Here is a 19,764-nt window from a genome sequence, read left to right as displayed (position 1 = left end):
TACTATGATTATATAGGCCTTCGACTGGCCTTCTATTCACAGCATTAACTCAATGAAATACATTGTCAGTCGGTGCCACCATGACAGTGAAACTATACACCTGTGGCTATGGGTAACATGCATATGGATGTAGAGTGATAAATATCCACTAGGTGGTGCTGTACAATATTTTTGTTGCGAACTATCGTCTTGCTGAGGGCCTCTCCAGGGTGTGCCCAATGATGTTTTAGGGATATGATTAGATACATACCTTAAGTTCGGGACACTGTTGACAAATAAATGATTTGTGGAATGAACGATTGATTGAATGATGAATGATTTGCTCAATTTCATATACAGTGTGTCTGTGTGTTATGAAATAGTATGTGCTATGTCCATTACAACGAAAACAATTTTGAGCATCCAGGTTCCTATGTTTAATGCATTCAGCATCCATGTGAATGATGCTATTCTTTTACATTTACCTCTTGTTCTACACAACTCTTGCACTACATAACCTCTGAACCTGTCTTGAACATCTTACTGCACCTCATTGTACATCATGTTGTATTATTCTGTGTTGTCTGTCTTATTATAAGCCATTTAGCTGACGCTTTTATCCAAAGCAACTTACATTACAGTGAGTGCATACGTTTTTCAGTATATATGATCCCAGCGGGAATCAAACACCCAACCTAAGCACTGTTAGCACCATGCTCTACCAACTGAGCCACAGAGAACCATGTCTTGTGTCATTGCTTGATATGATGGTGAATGTGGAGCTCCTCGTCGTGCTGCAAACAAATTCCACCTACCTGGATTGTGTGGCAATAAAAGGGTCTTGTGTCTTGTTGATCTGTGCACACATGACTAAAATGTTGCTTTCCCACAGACGTTTTGCGTAACATAATAACTTATGTTTCACATCCTCTTTCAAGTTAGATTTGGCTGTTTAGGGGATTGTGCGGCATGGATTGTGAGTGTGGTTCATAAATGCTATGAAGGCTATGTCAGTCAATGCACATGATATTTTATATTTTTAAGGATAACATAACTCTAGACCTAAAACCCTGTGACGATTATTCTTATATATTTATTGTGTTTTATTCTATTATTCTTCAGTTAATATTTCCGGTGAAGACTTCATTTTGTGTTTCGTGCAAGGTTTCTCAAAGTTCATGTGAGATGCCTCCACCGCTTGCCCCTTGATGAAATATATAGTAACAAAATATCTTACCACACAGTTGTACATATAACTCAATCGTATTTGGACCCATTTTATCATCGATTTTATTTAGTTTAATGTTGTCATTGTTTTCAAACACACACACACACACACACATACACGCACACACACGCTGGAAATGTCTAACTCGGAACAATAAACACAGGTCATCATAATTATTGTTTTTCCAATATATATATATTTCCATGATGTTCATCAATATAATAAGACATTGATAGATTTACACTACAATTGTTTTATGTACTTCTGGTTTTCAATTGGTTTCCTCTGTTACATTGTAATCCACCTTGTTTTGTATCCAACCCCAATCGAAAACATAAATACATCAATAAATAAAACAAAACCAACTGAATAGAACACATTATCCATGATCCCCCAGTCTAGTCCCTCCTGTAAGGCCAGGCGAACAGGAGCAATGTGGGCATTCATCCCCTAAACTCAAGAAATAGTTTTTCCCCAAAATGATAGATAAAATAAATGTTTAATATAGTAACAACACAGCATTCTGGCTCAAATCTTAACACCATTCTAAGCATTCTGAACAATTGACATGACTTCTCAAGTCACATCCCATTTTCTTGACCTGACTAACATGATAGTAAGTCTCTATTTCACCCCCCCCCCCCCTCCTTCAAAGTTCACACAGTCTAAACCAATGACATCATACCAAAGTTACTTTATGCAACTTACAAAGAAAATATTTGGTCCAAAAATATAAATAAAGTTAATGTAGTGGACAGAGTATTGTGAATTTATGGCCAACCTAGGTCCAGGTCCAGTGGCTCAAAAGGTTCCCTCCTATGATGAGGTCACTGAACACATCCGAAGGTTGGCATAAAACAATATTCTCCACCACATCATATTCTATACACCCCCCCCCCCAAACAAAAAATATTAATAAAAATAAAACAGAAAGCCCCCCAGAATACAACAGAAAAGTGCCAGGACATTAAACGATGCGCACATCCATCCTTAGAGAGAAAAAGCAAAAGGAGCACTCACATAAATCAATGTTGTCTACTTTATTTTATCTAAATTTGCTGAGCACTCTTAGGACAACCCTTGGATTTGTGAACAACACAAGAGTCCTACCCCGATCAGTGGTGTCATGTCACTTCAATCCACTGAGATGATAGTAACTCCTGTTGAAGGCTCCACTCTAAATTGTTTTTTGTGACCTTCAAATATTTTCGAATTGACTGGAATTGTTATGTTTACATAGCTTTCATTAAGTTTCTTGTCCTCACCTACATCTTGATAAACTATTATAATCTCCGACCTGAGGAAATAGGACCCCCCTTCCCCCAAATACACCCCCACGCTACAACACCGAACAATACAGATTATTTTTTTTTATGTCTTTTTGTTTGTTTTTATTTAACAGCTATAGTTAAAGTTGATATTTTCTTTCATTTTGTTGAAATTGTTGTCAGCACTACAGAGACACACAAAAAAGAGGAGTTGTGCTATCATTAGTTATAGGAGCATGTGTCTAAGACACAAGACAAGTACTGTAGCTCTTCAGACTTGGGTATACACAGCAGTCTTATGGTAGGGGAAGGGGGCTGAAGCACGTTTTACTTGGGTTTTGGTTTCTCTTGCATATCTTAAAATAGCACATTTAAGTCACCATCTATTTGCCAGGATGACACATTGACTAAAATCTGAAAGGGTTAGACAGTCACATGAATGTGGGTGTTTTGGGTTAAGCTTTCAAAAACAGGGGAGTGCAATCACTGTTTAAGTGATTCAGGGAAAATATGTTGTGTCCCTCAACTTGTTTTTGATGGCAGTTGGCAGCATAAGCAAGACAATCTGGTCTTTGGTAATTTTCCTGTAAATTAGTTTTGCTCTACTTCAGGGGAATAAAGGGTAAGGGGTGTGTGTGTGTGGGGGGGGGGTGGTACTCTTTACAGGAAAAATATGTGCCAAGGCTAATTGTGTGTGTGTGCTAATTGTGTGTGTGTGCTAATTGTGTGTGTGTGAGTGTGTGTGCTTGCGTCCGTGCGTGCGTGTGTCAGTGTGATATTTCACCCATATGTGCAATGTGATGTGAAGTGGTTGGAGTTGCTCTGCCCACAAAGATAAATGATCCAACAAGCATTCCTTTACACACCTGGAAAAAAAGGTGCTGAGGCCACTTCAACACAGTCTTTTGGCTGATCTGTTAACCCCCCCTCCCCCCTCTGCTCGTGTAAACGAGTTACCATGGAAACGGCTTGACCTTACCTCTAAGGTCTAAGTGGCCTAATCTGTCAGGATAAACTCGGGGACATTCCAGGCTGAGCTGCACCACCACACACAGCACACAGAGCACACACAGGGATCCTGAATCATTTAGGGGAGCTGAGGGAAAAAATAGCCTTCTACGCAGATCTGCAGGTGGGGTTGGAAAGAGGTCATGTTGAGACAAGAGTGGGGAAAGACAGGATATCCCACAATGCCAGTGTTTAGTTTTGTCTTCTATTGCTACTGCTAAAGTAGACAACAGGCCTGGCAGATAGCACTAGGAACAGGGTTACAGATGGATGGGGTAAGGGGTGGACATGCAAGAGCAAAAGACTAAGACCAAACCAGTAAGGACACCAATGAGAAAATAACTGATCATAAAAGCCTCTCCCTAGTTGCTTGGCAGTGTATAACTTACAGAGCTGAACTGCAAAAAGACACACAAGATGCACAGAGGTAGAGAGGCGCTCACTGCTCATAACAGTTAATAAAGTCCTGATTGAACTCTCCTCTTTACCTGTCTGCTTCACACACAAAAAATATACTATATAAATATACTCTATAACTATGTTTAAAAAAAGAAAAAGGCAGTAACTAGGGAGACAACATAAGGGAGAGAGAGAGAGAGAGAGAGAGAGAGAACATCTGCAATAGCTAAACACTCACTCACTAGCTTGTGTGTTGGGAATACTACAACTATTTTTCATGGCATTTCTTGGAATACGCGTCATTAATGTTCTACAGCAACTCCCTGGATCTGAGACAATGGAGCTGGCCGTCATGGGGCCAAATCATTCACTTGCAAGATTATCTTTTTTAAACAAGCCTACTGTGTGTTCGTGCCATTTTCTTCATCCATCTCTGCACTTGTACCTTCACTTACAGTACAAATAAGGCTGAGTTGAATATATGTGTGTGTGTGTGTGTGTGTGTGTGTGTGTGTGTGTGTGTGTGTGCTCATCATACGGTGAGGTTTTGCTGCATGAGGTTCTCTCTCGGCCGGTCATGCCGTTGACCAGCCAAACAGCGCCATCAAAAACAAGGTTATTTGTGCATTTTAAACCACCTCCCCCTTTTCAATCAGCCACTCCCCCTACACAAAATAAAGTGTGTATGGGAATAGTTTGGCCGCCAAAATCTTTTTGAATGATGAGAGACTAAGGCTTATCTGTGTCCTCAGGTAGGGCATGGTCGACTGAGCCCTAACCCTTTTAAACCAATAATTCTGTTGATAGCCACATTTGTACACCGTTAGCATGTTGAACCCTTAGGTGTAAAGTATCATTTTTATGTCCATACCGAGGATGTTATTGATGACCTCCCTGTCGGATGGGTGCAATGTTACAGCGACATCATATTTAATGTTTCTGAAAATGTTCACAAGAGAACAAATTGGACAGGTTCAAATCCTGATACACGAAACAAAAACAATTAATCCATAATTTCTATCAATATCATTGTTTTCCACTCTGGCTTCTTATATTGATATTGATGATAATATTCATGTTCTCTTTATATACCTATTTTCGTTTTCAAAGATACTTACACATACATGTGCTACACTGACAGCATTTGTACTAGATTGCAATGAAGGAATGTTTTCGAAATAAGACACTAAATAAGTAAAATAAAAAACATCTACAGACATTGGTCCAACTCTACTGTGGCAGTTTATGAAAAGAGAAAAAGTATAATTGAGAAAGGTGAGAAAGTTTAACAGAGACCGAAAGAGAGAAAGAGAGGAGGAGAGGAGGAGAGGAGGAGAGGATGCTAAGGAAACAGTATGGCTAAAAGATATGAGAGAGAGAGAGAGAGAGAGAGAGAGAGAGGGAGGGAGAGAGAGAGAGAGAGAGAGAGGGAGGGAGAGAAAGAGAGAGAGAGAGGGAGAGAAAGAGAGGGAGAGAGAGAGACAAAAGATTGGAGAAAAGGATGGGAATATTGTTTAAGTACTTCGGTTAAAAGAGACTAACTCCACTGTGCGAAGATGCACCTATACTCTGTGTGAGAGCAAGAAAGAGAAAGCCAGAGACAGGCAGAGACAGTTAGAGACCGTGCAAGATATACACACTCTGATTAATAGGCAGTAGTTCAAATCTGAAGCATAAGTAAAATTAATACAAAAATTAAAAAATACAAAACGCACACCCACACACAACCTACAAAAACATTATATCAGAATAAAACTCTACAAAGAACTATATATATATATTTCATATCTGGTATATAACAATTATCGCCAGGGTCATCATTTCCTTTTTCTATTGTTGTCATTGGTAATAATCACAACAAGTATTGGGTTCTGAGTATGAACAACAGATTAGAAAAGCAGGAAGTATTTACAAAGGAGGCGGGGCCACAGACTCACAGGACGAAGATTGACAGGGGTCCAGAGGTGAGGCGGTGGAAGCAGGTGCTCGGGGGGGGGGGGGGGGGGGGGGGGGGGTCGGGGGGGTCATATTAAGACTATTTGGGGAGCAATCTAATTAATGAATCGTCAGTGGTTAATTTTGTCATAGATTTGAAGGATTTTCTGTTGCAAGGAAGCGGGCAGTCTCGAGTGCAGACTGGGGTAGGAGCCACTCATCTTAGGTGCTGAAGTAGACTGCGGAAGGAGGAAAGGGAGACAGGAAGTGAGAAAAGAGGCCAACACAAACACAGTATACTGTATGTCTTCATTTAGAATGGATGATGCATTAGAATTGTTAAAATGGGTTCCATTGTCAGTGATTGACCCTTACCGATGACAACGATGAGGACAATCACACATATCACCCCCAGAATAATCATCATCTAGAGAAAGCAAGGTTGGACATGGACAAAATGGTGAGACAGGGAGGATGGGGATAAGGAGAGGTAAAACATTACAGTTATTGACACAGCAGTAGCAGTTATTATAAGATTAAATTCAGCATTTAGTGATTTTTTTGGAATGTTCCACAAAATCAAAATCATTCCATTTTAAAGGATTAGTCTTCAAAGCCCTATGTAAAAAACCCATCATGTCGAAATATTTCTACGGTACATCTCTGTCTTATTTTATGCCTTCACCTTGGCGTTTTTCCACCAGTACTTATTCTTGAGTTTTGCAGCGCTGGTCTCGAACTGTGAGGCTCCAGCTTGCAGGGCATCGGCCCGATCATCCAGTTCTGAAAGCTTCTGATCGCGCTCCAGAACCTTATCCACGTTTACACGCATGATATCCACCACCTGAGGAAAACACATGGATGGAAACAGGGATGAGGAGTGAGGGATTGGGCAGGGAGACAAACACAGCCAAACACTCATTCCTGTCCACTTGGGAGTTTCTGTGTGTGCTCGTATACATTCTGTCTACAGTATTGACCGATTGTTTCAATTAAAAGTTTGAATGAGTATTCACAGCGTGGGAGCACACAGAAGGCCTCATCAGATCTACAAACTGGTGAAGATGTTACATTAAAAAAAATGTCTGAGCGTTAGTTAGTCTCTATGTCTGTAAATGCAAAGGTGTGTCTGTGTGTATGGATGAGGGTTACTCACCTCATCCACCTGTGCCTGTGTCTGCTGCAGGCGTCGGTTGCTGGTGGTGTTGGGAGGGGGCTGAGCTCCATCGGCAGGGGGGCCAGCAGCTGGGGCAGACCTATCAATGAAACACAACACGTCCATTAGGCCCAAGGCTAGTCACCTTCAATAATGCAAGAAATCGTATTAGTAGGCCAACAGTCAGCTTGTGCATAAACATAACGATAAGATATCAGAAAACCGTGGGTACTATAAGAAAAACTCAGCAGTTAGTGTTGCAGAATTCCAATATTATATTGGATCAAGTCAATTGGGTCTCTCACTTTAAAATGAACCTCAACAACAGTCTAAATGGGTTTACACATACTGAACAAAAATGTGATATGTAACCGCTTAACACTGGCATCCAAGGCCTAAATGAAATGATCTTTAATCTTTTGAAGAACCTTTATCAATAATGCAAAACCTGAGTGCTTCCAGCACCTTTCTCATTGGATACATCATGACACACTACTGAAGCATGTTGAGTGGGCGTTTTTTTCGTACGCCACTTCTGAATGAACGTAGTATGAACGGAGTATGACCAAACCATTATGACCAAACCATTATTGATATTAATTTCAAACCACAGTAGGCGTCAGAAGGGTAACAAGAAAGGTAAATGTACAAGTCCTGACATCTACATCTACATCTGGTCCTTCTGCATCAGGTCAAATTCCATGATCGCACACAGCAGAACACAATGAATGTTTTATGACTGAGTAGACACAATGGACACTAAGGTCGCGATGATTGTCAATATGAACAAATAAGCCTACTTAGATTTAATTAGATATAATTAGATTTGAGTCGTTTAGAATGTAATGTAACGCATGACATTACTGGGGGGTTATCCAATTCAAATCCAGGAGTAAAATGCTTTAGAATATAAGACTATAGAGAAAACCTCACATATTACCGATGACTGATTCACCTGTCTTTATTTATTTTATTTTGCTTGTGACATGCTTTTCTGAGGGCTGACTAATTTCACTAAGAATCCATTGATTTATCAATGCTGTTATATTTCCCATTTGAATGAGCTGCAACCTGGCCTACCTCCATCACACTGTATGTCCTCATGGAAACCTGTTCTATGCTGCATGTCTTCTCTAGAGGAGATACCATCCTGGCCTGCAACCTTCAGCTGAGTATTGTTTAGGCTGAGATGTGCAGAGCCATAGTCAGCATCTCTATTAATGACTCTGGTGATAGTGTGTGGTGAGTATTTATTCTAAATTGCTTATCATGATCACACTACCAGCGATCAAAAATGTTTCTGACAAGAGTAAACTACAATTTCACATATGGAAAGTCATATCAGGAGGCTAAAAACACTGTACTGTAGAGGCAAGGCAGTGTGCCAGGGGATTCCTTCCTCAATGAGCTGTTCTTGCCCTGATCAGTCCTCCTGGTGTTGTGTTGGTCATTCACTGTGTGAACAACGGAGCAACATGTTCCCACCTTTGTTTGGATAGCAATATGTAGTTCCAGCAATGCAGGGCAGTGGTAAATTAGCTGTGTGTGCTATTGCTACTGTTTGATGGTTTTCTACATTGCTCTACATGATGTGTGCATGAGTGAGCAACCAGTCCCAATTGTTTATTTACAGATTGAGAGCTGTAAAATCCAATTAATATCCAACAATAAGTTATAGTGTATATGGGTAATGCACAGCATGTTCGCTTTCAATCTGGTTTCTCAACACAAAGTTGTGTGCCTGTATGTAGTGACACAGTTTCTCCACCAGAGTGAGACAAAACTATGTATAAAGGTCACCTTTGGCTTTGGCCACCTAACAGATAGCTAATCCCCATGTGGCTATAAATCCTTTGCTACAGTCTTGGATGTTTTCGATTGCAAAGCCTTGTCTAGTAACACATTATAATTCGCGGTAATGTGTGGCACCTGGTCAAATAAATGATTGTAATGTTGGCCAAATTGTTTGCTCTCCGTCTGTCGCTTCCATAATAAAGTAAACGACTAGGACATACCTTTTGTCATCTCGTTTACAACGATTCTATTTTTAGAGCCCAAATCCTATACCCAGCCTCTTTCACCTTCACCGCGGAAAAAGCCATCGTCATTGCGCCGCGAGGAAAAGCGAGAAGATGGATGAACGAGGACGATTTCTGGAACCCCCCACTACAATAACGGCATGTGTTTCGTAGCCTACATCATTTCTTTGTTTTCTCAGGGCTTGAAATGAAATTAAACGGCCGATTATGTGCACAGTGCCGGGGAACACATTCGAAGGGAGCCAAATATATTGTGTGTAGGCTGTGGTGGTACAGTGACATTAGAAATACCCTGGGCATGGCCTACCTTTACAATTGCAATTTTCTCAGTCAACAGGGCCATCATTTGGTCTCCAGCTGATTATAAAGACAGCGACTGCCATGGTGTAGTCAACATTTCCACATCCCTTTTGCTAAACCACCTGCATCGCTCACCTCAGCAGACACACGACGCAGCGATTAGGCTAGGCCTCGGCTATTCATGGCTGACCAACTTGAACAAGTCGCCTACGTTGTCAACACCTTTTTTCGTCGTATAACCATGAATGTGACAGTCTGGTTGAAAGAATTTAAGTAGCTGCGCACACACACACACACACACTCAGTTGATCTTGCCCGCAAGTCTATTTCAGCACTACTAGGAAAGACAGCGACAGCGCTGACCAGTGCTGAAACACGACTCGGCTTTGCACGGGTATCTAGTCTGGTTCCCTTTGTCATAAGGCCTATTATAATAAATCTCGTAGATGGGGAATATTTCCCTTTTCAGTCGTGCCGTGGTTTCTGAACAAAAGGGAGAGGCCAGGGGGTTTCATCGGCTATTTGCTGATAAGGTTAGGCCGGTCTGAGTTTAATGAGAACAGCGATGTCAGTCACCACCAGTTTATCAAGGGCGTTATGCGAGAAAATATATGAAGAAATTCAAGACCAAGGGTGTCCTATCGCTACATTTCCAGTAATTCAACAACATATTGCTGTAAGACATTCGTGGCCTGGTTTCAACGACCTGTAGGCCTATGCTTCAACAGTTACTTGTTTCTATGCATAAATCGGCAGAGAAAAGGCTGCCACGGCCATCTTCCCGTCATTGAAACACCTGCGACCCAGTCGCTGAAAAAACAAACTCGAACGAGCTATTCAAATAAAACACGGGTAAACGGACACATCCCCAGTAGCTTACCCATTGAAACAAAAAAATAAATAAAAGATTTTGTCCGTCCTCGCGTGACAATCGACAGATATGAGCGTCAGTTAGGCTACCCCCACCCCCACAGTTGGTTAGCAATATCACGTAGGCTAAGCCCACAAGATGGCTAATAATAGTGTACCCTACTTCAATTGGGCTACAAGCATGATAATAATACGGATCTGTCGTTTCTCTGTGAATAACAGGTGCAAGATGTTGGATGGAATACAATTAAACAAGATATTAGTTCGACGCCGCTAGTGTCTATTGCCCGCTTATTCTGTCTTGTCAGAATGACAGAAACCAAGCATCTATCCAAATAACGCAATGAGGAAATTGCTGTTGGCTTCTAGCCCAGGCTATATGAAAATTACAAATGAATAGGTAGATGGACTACAGACGAATATGGACGACCACCCATTCAAATCAAACCAGTCCAATCCGGAGAAAACGTGTGCGTGTCCAATATCCCAGGGATGAAAAATATATAGGCTATATTTCAATAGGCTCTGGGGAAAATGTAGGCAAACAAACAGCGATTAGCTAACTACAAATAGCCAATTTATTTGTCGGCTACTTGCAAATAATTTTGGCATTAAACAGGAGCCAACAAGTAATCGTTATTCGATGCCTATACTGGCTTCTAGCCTAGGCTAATGTTATTGCGTGTATTATAAATATTCTCTGTAGGCTAAATGGTCAGGTATAGGATACAACTGAACATAAAGAAAACATAATGATAGAATGATAAGGATCTTTAACCACACTGGCGCAGTGATGCAAATGCAGTATATGCCTTGGAGACAATTGTTCATTTAATTGTCTTTAAACCATCGCTGAACAACAAGGCTTGCGTCCTACTACACACCGACCACGAATATAATAAATCACATTAAACACTGCAACAAACATGTGATACTCACATTTCTTATGGTAGTTTATTAATGTACGCAAATCCGATTGGAATGTAGTCGCCTAATAAGTGGCTGTTGAGTGGGTTGCCTTCAGCGCTCTTTTTTCGACTCGCTCCCTCTCGGTCGATTCACTCTTCTGGCGTTTTCTATGAGGGAGTGATAATGTTTACCAAAAAGGTGTATATTCCCCCCGGTTATAAATTTTCCCCTTTTTCTAAATCTCAGATCGTGTGGCACCTCGCAAAATACCTCTTTATAATGACTGAGCTACCGCGGGTCTCTGTGTCACTACAGTAATGAACATGTAATAAACAGACGCTTGGATTAAGGGAACAAAGATGGCTTGATGACGTCATTCGTCATCCCGGGAGCCGCAGGTTGAAAGGGGTGGCCAGCCAAAGGAATGGTAGAGAGCAGCCATGTCTGTGACAAAGCATAGAGCCAATTCACGGTCAAGTGTTACCAGTGGTGGCTGTGTAGTTTTGGAACGCATAATTCATAATGAGGACAAGCCTAATCTATTATATCAAAACCATAGGCTATTAGTTGAATAAAACACATTATCGTTATGAGGGTCGAATCATTAGATAGGCCTACGTAGATGGTGTGTCGACAAAATGGCGTAGAAAGGGGGTGTGGTGCTCCAGGTTGAAGTCAAAGTGATAGGTTAACCTGAAATTCTCAAATTGAAATAAATGTTATTGAATCTTAATTCAAATTCCCGGTTTTGTTTAGGAATACAAATTAGCCATGGCAAAAACCATTACTAAAATAATATAACCGGTTACAAAATATATAACCGGTTACAAAAATAATATATAGGAAATAAGTACTAGACTAAATAATCATGGTAATTTTGTGCAAATATACTCACCTCATATCTAAATTAATACACTAAGAGCAAAGAAACAGATTGACAGCGGTGGGATTCGAACCCACGCCTCCGAAGAGACTGGAGCCTTAATCCAGCGCCTTAGACCGCTCGGCCACGCTATCTTACATGTTCACATTTCCAACCTACAACCGGAATCTTTAAAAGATGTTGGTAAATTATGTTTTATTTCACCCCATAAATTAAACAACATATCCTTGCTTCAATCAAGTAATTATGTAGAGGCTATAAAATATCCGGAGAGAGGCTAAGGAACTCAAGTTTTTCCTAACAATTAAACTAATCTAGAAGGTAAAAAAAAGGATAAGGAATTAATGTAAAGGTATTATGTATGTATATGTATTTTTCTCTTGGCGCCAACCATTTAATTAGTTTCGCGCACTAACCGCTGGCTAGCTCGTCTAGCCAGCAAATATCTAAACTAGCTATTTACCGAGACTAGTCAAAATGGAAAGGTGCATGTCTTTCTTTACCAAAACGTTGATAACCACAATAATATCGATTGCTTTAGCCGTGGTCTGATTTTACCTGATATTTGATTATGGTCATAGTCGGTAAGAAGATGGAGAAGTGTCACAACCTTGGGGTGGACGGTACATTCTGCTAGTGCTAGCAGCGAGAGATTTTTATCATGTCTATCGAGATATTCACTTGTTAGTTATTCAGCAAGTTTGTGTAGGCTATTGAAACCCTTTTGGATGTTACGTTTTCTAGCATAAAGAAGCGTAGCTAGTAGTATGACATAGATATAAAAGCCTTTTCCCAACTTAATAGTAAGTTATCCTATGGCCCGGGGTGAGCTGCCTAGCGAAGTGTAGTGGTACTACCACTGGTACTGTCACGGCATGTCATGACTCAGATCATGCCGAGGACAAGGGGAATGAAGTTGTAGAGATACTAACATTTGAAATATGCTTTGGAAGCTGGTCTCAAGTGAGTGTTGGAGAGGGCAATATTAATCTCTCTTACAGTTGGATGCTAGAGGAGGAGCGATTGTTGGTATGAACCAGTAAGCAATGTTGTTTTCTGTATGTGTCGCACATTTTCTTATCTGCGCCTTTTCATTGCATTTGTAACAGCCTGGCGACTTGCCACTGACTGTGTGCGTCTCGATTGACAGAGAGCAGAGTCGTCACTAAAGTACCATCAAAGATTATTTACATGCTGCAAAACAGGAACTAAGTTCGTCTATTATTATGTTGTAAACAGTAAAAACTAACACTAACCCTAAATTAGGACCTAATACCTGACTTACTTGCCCATTGATTTTGATAATAGGCCTAGACAATTTAGACTTTGCAGCATGGCCATTTAGTGAACAACGGTCTTCCTTTTGCGATATTGAGCATTTTCCACCTATGTGCAAATATGTCCAAGTGTGTAGTCGTTAACTTCATCTCAGACATTTAAACATGTGTACGCTTTCGAACACCAGTTGACCAATTTACCCTTTGAATCCACTAGGGGCAGTGGCAGTCCACACTTTGGAGAGGAAGGTAGGTTCCCCTTTGTTTATTCGGCGATATTAAGACGTAATTTAAGCAAAAATGTATTCAAAACTAGACTAACAGTAAATGTTTGTTATCATATGGGTCGATAGTACAAATTCTCAATTCAAAAACAAATAAATGTAATCGTCGTAAGCACCAATGGGAAGGCTTGTCGTGCTGACAATATGCAAATATTACCGCAAAGACTTCTGTAGTTGAACAGAGTAGACTTTCCACGGCCTATTCGCTTACATTTTCAGATTTCATTACGATGTTACAAAATATCTACGATCGGGTATGTCTAAAATAGATGTATAAATTACCAGCAGAAGTGATAACATTTTTTTATGTTGTAACCATGACTCTAATGACTTGCCTCGCATACATGATCGTCTCCGACACGTTTCTTAGCTATCGTCAGTGAGGTACATCCTTACCTGTTACTTCAGTAATGAAGTTGCAGATCATGATGATTGGACAGCGATGAGATATGATTATTCTCACCAGATATTTGGAGAAACGCAACACTCCTTATGTCCCTATCTGATTACACCTGACGATCATGATTTTGTCAAATGTGAGACTTAATAAAATAATGCGTCGTTATTCTGTTAACATTTGCCTTACTGTAAACTTGTGTAACAACTCCTGAATGGTTGGAAATCTATTATTTTCTCTGATAATAATGGCTATAGCGTAATTCAGCTTTGACCACAATTTTGCGTCAAGTGCAGTGGAGGAAAAAAATATTTAATTCTAAACTGATTGTGCTGACAATATGCAAATGTTACCGTAAAGACTTCTCTAGTTAAATCGAGTAGACTTTCCACGGCCTATTCCTACATTTCATTCACATTTCATAACAATTTTGCTAAATATCTACGATGGAGTATGTCTAAATTACATGTGACAATTACCAGCAGCAGTGATTAAAATTGTGTGTTGCACCCATGATGGAAATTAATTTCCCCGCATACATGGCCATTTCGAACACTGTTTCTGTCTATCGTCAGTGAGGTACATCCTTACCTGTTACTTCGTTAATGAAGTTGCAGATCATGATGATTGGACAGCGATGAGATATGATTATTCTCACCAGATATTTGGAGAAAAGCAACACTCCTTATGTCCTTATCTGATTACAACTGATGATCTTAACTCTGTGAAATGTAAGACACAAATTAGTAGTAACGCTTAATGGAGAAATGAGTGTGCTTCCTCTCTTCTCAGTCTCGGAAAGAATAGCGACACCGTCGTTTACCTTTGACCACAGTTTTGCCATTTTACATAAGATGTAAGGTGTACAACGAGATTTAGACATTGTATTCGCGCGCTGGAGCACAAGACGAGGTGGCCGAGTGGTTAAGGCGATGGACTGCTAATCCATTGTGCTCTGCACGCGTGGGTTCGAATCCCATCCTCGTCGGAAGAAGTGATTTTGTCCTGAGAAATGGCTACATTTGTGTAGATTAGAGCTTTGAAAATTGTAGTTGGCTATAGTTGGACACATCATACTATGCCGTGTACACATTTAAGGATATAGAAATTGACAATGTACATGTCAAGAAGCATTGGATAGTGGAGTTTTGTCGAGATAGGACAGGAAATAAAATACAAAGTCTTCTTCGCATATGGCTGTGGTCGCATCTATCCTCTCTAATTATGTAAGGTTGCTTCTCTCGCGACGGAGACTAGTTCCCAGTTCAATTGACTATACAGCTACTGTTTTGAAATACTTTCCTCAAAATAATTTGGTACACTATGTTTCAGCGTTTTTGACTGTCAGGCGCCGTGGTTTGGATGTCAGGCGCCGTGGCTTAGATGGTTAAAGCGCCTGTCTAGTAAACAGGAGATCCTGGGTTCGAATCCCAGCGGGGCCTTTTGCATAACGTGTTTTCAGTCAATTGTTTACAACTAATAAAGGACAAATCTAACAGGGAGGGTCACGACTCACGAAATTGCATTGCGAAACATTGTTCCGAATAAATGATCGCTAAGTAGGCTACTGGTTATAGTAATATTTGATATTTAATCTTTCTCTACATATTTTAAAATTGCATATTTATGACATCGCGCACGATCGTCAAACGTATGTACGTTGAATGACGATGGTCAGTTGATTTTCAGCCGCTCACCTAAATCAGTTTACGCCAACAACACACCAGTAGTACATGGGAAATGCTGTTAAAACTCAATGGCAGCGGTGGGATTCGAACCCACGCCTCCAGAGAGACTGGAGCCTAAATCCAGCGCCTTAGACCGCTCGGCCACGCTACCTGACGGAAGCAAGGTGGTTCCTGTAGTGGGTTTGAAAGTCCACTGCAGCTAACAATGCAAAAATATCATTTCTCTCATTTGTTTGACTGTAACCCATTAAACACATATTGCTCGGTTGTTATCAATCAGTGGTTGTAATACTCAAAGAGAAAAGTCTACTTGAACAACACAAGCATGGACAGTTTTAAGAGATACACTGTATATTGTTTTAGCCTTACAGGTGTCCCTCAACAAGATGGTGTCCACGGCCTGGAGTGCCTAGAATGCACTTGTTTCTCTTCAGTTCACCACTGGAGGACGCCCTTGCACCACATAGAATGGCACATGGTTCATAAGGGATACTCCCTTTATATTAGGCTAACTTTATTTAAAAAGCCACACACACAACGTTGAATGTAATATATAATAATTATATTGTCTTTAGAACAAAACAATGTGTAACCATTTTCTCAAAGCTTTATTCTCCAGCTTTATGTTCCGGTAGCACTGAATAAGTGTCATACATGATGAAATTGTTGTGTTCATTTTGGTTTATTATGACTTTATTCACATTCATACCTGTACTGATCCACTGATTTTCACTAGGGTTCAGGGGTAGGGTTAGCATATCGGTACGGGTCAAAGAGGTCACGCCGGTAATCATAAGGGTCAAAGAAACGGCTGGTGACTTTACTCTTTTCCACTGGTGCTGGGGCCCCAATCTCATCAGATGCAGGTTCTTCCTCCTCCACCTTCTCCTCAACTTGGGGTGGTAGCGAAGTTGCCACGACAGGGCGAGGTGGGTGGTCAATCAGGCAGTCAGGGTCCCAGTAAGGATCGCAGTCGTACTCCATTCCTTTCATGATGATAGGAGGAAGAGGAGGGGGAGGTGGAAGAGATTTTTTGGGAGGGGGTGGTGGAGGAGGAGGAGGAGGAGGAGGAGGAGGCAGTGCTGCAGCAGCAGCTGGTTCCACAGGTGCAGATTTCGTTTTGGGATGACAGGCAGGGTGGTATCGTGGATCACAGAGGACCGGAACAGCACCGGTTGGCAGGTAGACGATTTGAGGTTTACAAAGCGGGTCTTTGGGGTTACACAGATAAATGACATCAGCGTCTAAATACGAGGGTGGTGGTGGTGGTGGCGGTGGTGTCGTGGGAGGAGGAGGAGGCTGGGTGGTGGTGGGTGGTGGTGTAGTGGTGGTCAGTACACCCAGGGCATTCTGGTACTTGGAGGCATCAGGGCCATGGACTTGCTCCAGGTGACGCATTTGCTGATACAGCATCTTGATCCTGTTAATCTCATTCAGCTGAGATAGACAAGAGAGCCATCGTTGAAAAAGGAGAGATGAGAAGGGAAAATGAATGGTGAGATGGGTTGAGGTAAAGAGGGGTAAAGAGGGGTCAAGGGGGTGACAAGGGGGTACAAAGTGAAATGGTGTTATCTATCGCTTAACCTGAAGAAACTCATTTCTAACTAAATTTCCTGTTTGAAATATTCCAAAACATCCTTTCACTTACTCCTTCAGTGTGCCCAATGCTGTTGTAGAAATTGTAGTAGGACTGAAAGTCAGGTGTGGTATGATACCATTTAGCGTTGAGGTTCCGTTTTGGGCGTGACTGAGACAGAAAGCCATGTGCTTGGGCAGAGTCTATGCTGACTACCCCAACAGCTGCATTTGCTGAAAGAGAGGCAGGAATCATGGTCAAGGAAAGGAGGGTTGGAACAACAAATTACATCAAAAATAGAGAACAAACTCACACGTGCATGCACGCACGCACGCACACACACGCACGCACACGCACGTACACACATGCACACACACACACACACACACACGCTCACGCACACACACACACGCGCACACACACACGTGCACACAAGGTAAGATCAGCACACGGCTAAATAAGCACATGGTGGATATATGTGGCAGTAGCAGAAACACATGTTTCCCTATCACCTTCAGCCTTCCTCATCTTCATTAGCGGTGTAGCCTCCAGGAAACCTGTAGGAAAAGAGAGAGGGCAGAGCAGAGAACACAAACAGAGTGAGAGGGTGTGAAGACAACAGTGAGAGTCTGAATAAGAGGAGCAGAGTTGATTTATATTGCGTGTGTAGACCATGTAGTGTTAAGCCAGTTGCCATCTAGTGTTTTAGAAAACCCCACATTTAGGCCATCTGTGTTTATCCAGAACTATATTGGCTTAGTGTTGAAACAGACCTGGCAGCGACAGTAGGCAGCATAGTGTCCCCGTCAGGACAACCCGAGCAATCATCATTGTCACCTGCAATCACACACAAAGCCAACTGACTGGACTAGAAGTACATGTGACATTATGATTTCTACTCTTTGCATCTGCTTCTACCAGGGAACAAACACATTACTCTCATATGCCTTTCAAGAGTTCTACTGGTTCCCACAGCACCATATTACAGGATTAGAGCTCATTCCAAACACATTTTCACTAATTCAGAAGTTAATGTACTGTAGCTCTTTGCAGCTGTAGGGAGTGAGGAAATCAGATAAGCAGAGATGACAACAATTAGGATTTGGGCCGATTATCTAATATTGTGAGCATATGGAGCATATTGTGATATTGTTCACTTACAGAAAATAGTTTGTGAAAGTGCTTAAAACTAAAGATATGTGCATAACTACAAGTGCTGTATCTCGCTTTTTGCCACGCACAGCACATCTAGCGGTGAAAACATGTCTCTTTGTTTCACCAGGCTATTTACAACACCAGCCATACACTCTATGCGTTGCAGTTCGGTCCTTTTTGCTCATGTTGGCATGTCTCCACCATAGCTCAGCAATTAACAACATTTCTAAAGTAATATTGTGAATACGAAAATGTGGATATTGCCCAACCCTAAAAACAATACTTTATTTGATGATACAATCATTCATTTTACCTAGTGAACATATTAAATATGACATGACTTAAAGCTAAACTCAAATGCAGCCCCTCATGACTGAGCAGCAGTAAATGACTTTTGAATAGATATTGATTGAAATATGTATATTTAAAGGTCTCCCTAGCTATTCCCACAAGGCTATGGTGCCCCAATTGCCACAACATCAATGAGCTGATTAAAAAAAAAAAAAGATGACTTATGCAAGTTGAATCCATGCAAGTCAATCTTTTTAAAAGAACTGGTCAGTGATTTCTGCATGCCTGGCAGAAATGTTAACAATAGAGCAAACGTTCTGCTTTAGTTATGATGAGGTAATAAAGTTGTGTTACTCTCATGACTAATGAAAAACTCACGGATGGTGGCTTTAAACCTTTTCAAAATATACAAGTAGTCTTAACTAATTGCAAACAGTAATTGCAAACCTCTTGGGAAAACCAACTACAGTCGGTACTCATTTTAACACCCTTAAAATAAAACGAATCACACTGGAGATGCATGCTAATCTATACTGTAATAATAAAGCAATCGAGTCATCACTCAGTATATAATGAGTATGGAGATGCAGTTTCTCTATCAATTAATAGGCATTATTATGTCTATTTCATCAATGTCATCATGATGTTCAATAGGAAAAAATCGGAGTTCTACTCACCTACACTTGCATCCGTGTCTCACAGTCCAATGTCGGTCTAGGAGAACATAACAGTTAATAAATACTGATCTTAATATGCTACTCATAATTTGCCTGTTTTTCATTGGCTATTGGCCCAGAGTAACTCCACCCCTTGCGCATCTACAATCATTTTCTTCTTTAGACGTTGAAAGGGCTAAAGCGCTCATTAGGCATTATTATTAGTGAGTGTACCTGAGGGAATAACGATAAAAGTCAAACTTCAAATGAAATCCAATTTGTTGTAAAAAATTGTCAGCCGAGCACCCACTGAGAGCAGAAGGTTTAGTTGGTCCCTTGAAGTTTAGGCATCTTTCCCAAATTAAGAGCAGCACATGGTCCTGTTAGGAACCTTAAGGAAGGAAGACCTCAAACTACAACACATGGACCTAACCCGTTAATATCAACCTGGATGACACGAACCGCA

General features: G+C 41.0%; 2 protein-coding genes across 2 annotated transcripts; both read right to left on the bottom strand.

The window, feature by feature from the left end:
- Window positions 1-6,039: 6,039 nt before the first annotated feature.
- Window positions 6,040-9,081, bottom strand: vamp2 (vesicle-associated membrane protein 2; the record flags this gene model as incomplete). The annotated part of the gene is made up of 5 exons (XM_083665239.1): window positions 6,040-6,056; window positions 6,193-6,244; window positions 6,503-6,661; window positions 6,974-7,073; window positions 9,041-9,081. The coding sequence occupies 5 exons, from the start codon at window positions 9,079-9,081 to the stop codon at window positions 6,040-6,042; spliced, it is 369 nt and encodes a 122-aa protein (XP_083521365.1).
- Window positions 9,082-16,352: 7,271 nt separating this feature from the next.
- and3 (actinodin3) lies at window positions 16,353-19,355 on the bottom strand (the record flags this gene model as incomplete). Its single annotated transcript, XM_083665237.1, has 5 exons — window positions 19,320-19,355; window positions 17,970-18,033; window positions 17,709-17,753; window positions 17,269-17,429; window positions 16,353-17,057 (listed from the first exon to the last, which is right to left on the bottom strand). Exons 2-5 carry the CDS (start codon window positions 18,025-18,027, stop codon window positions 16,353-16,355), a joined length of 969 nt encoding a protein of 322 aa, XP_083521363.1. The 5' UTR covers window positions 18,028-18,033; window positions 19,320-19,355.
- Window positions 19,356-19,764: the final 409 nt, after the last annotated feature.

Source organism: Argentina silus (assembly GCF_951799395.1).
Source record: "Argentina silus genome assembly, chromosome: 2".
NCBI classification, from domain to species: Eukaryota; Metazoa; Chordata; class Actinopteri; order Argentiniformes; family Argentinidae; genus Argentina; species Argentina silus.
This window is presented reverse-complemented; position numbering and strand designations above follow the sequence as displayed.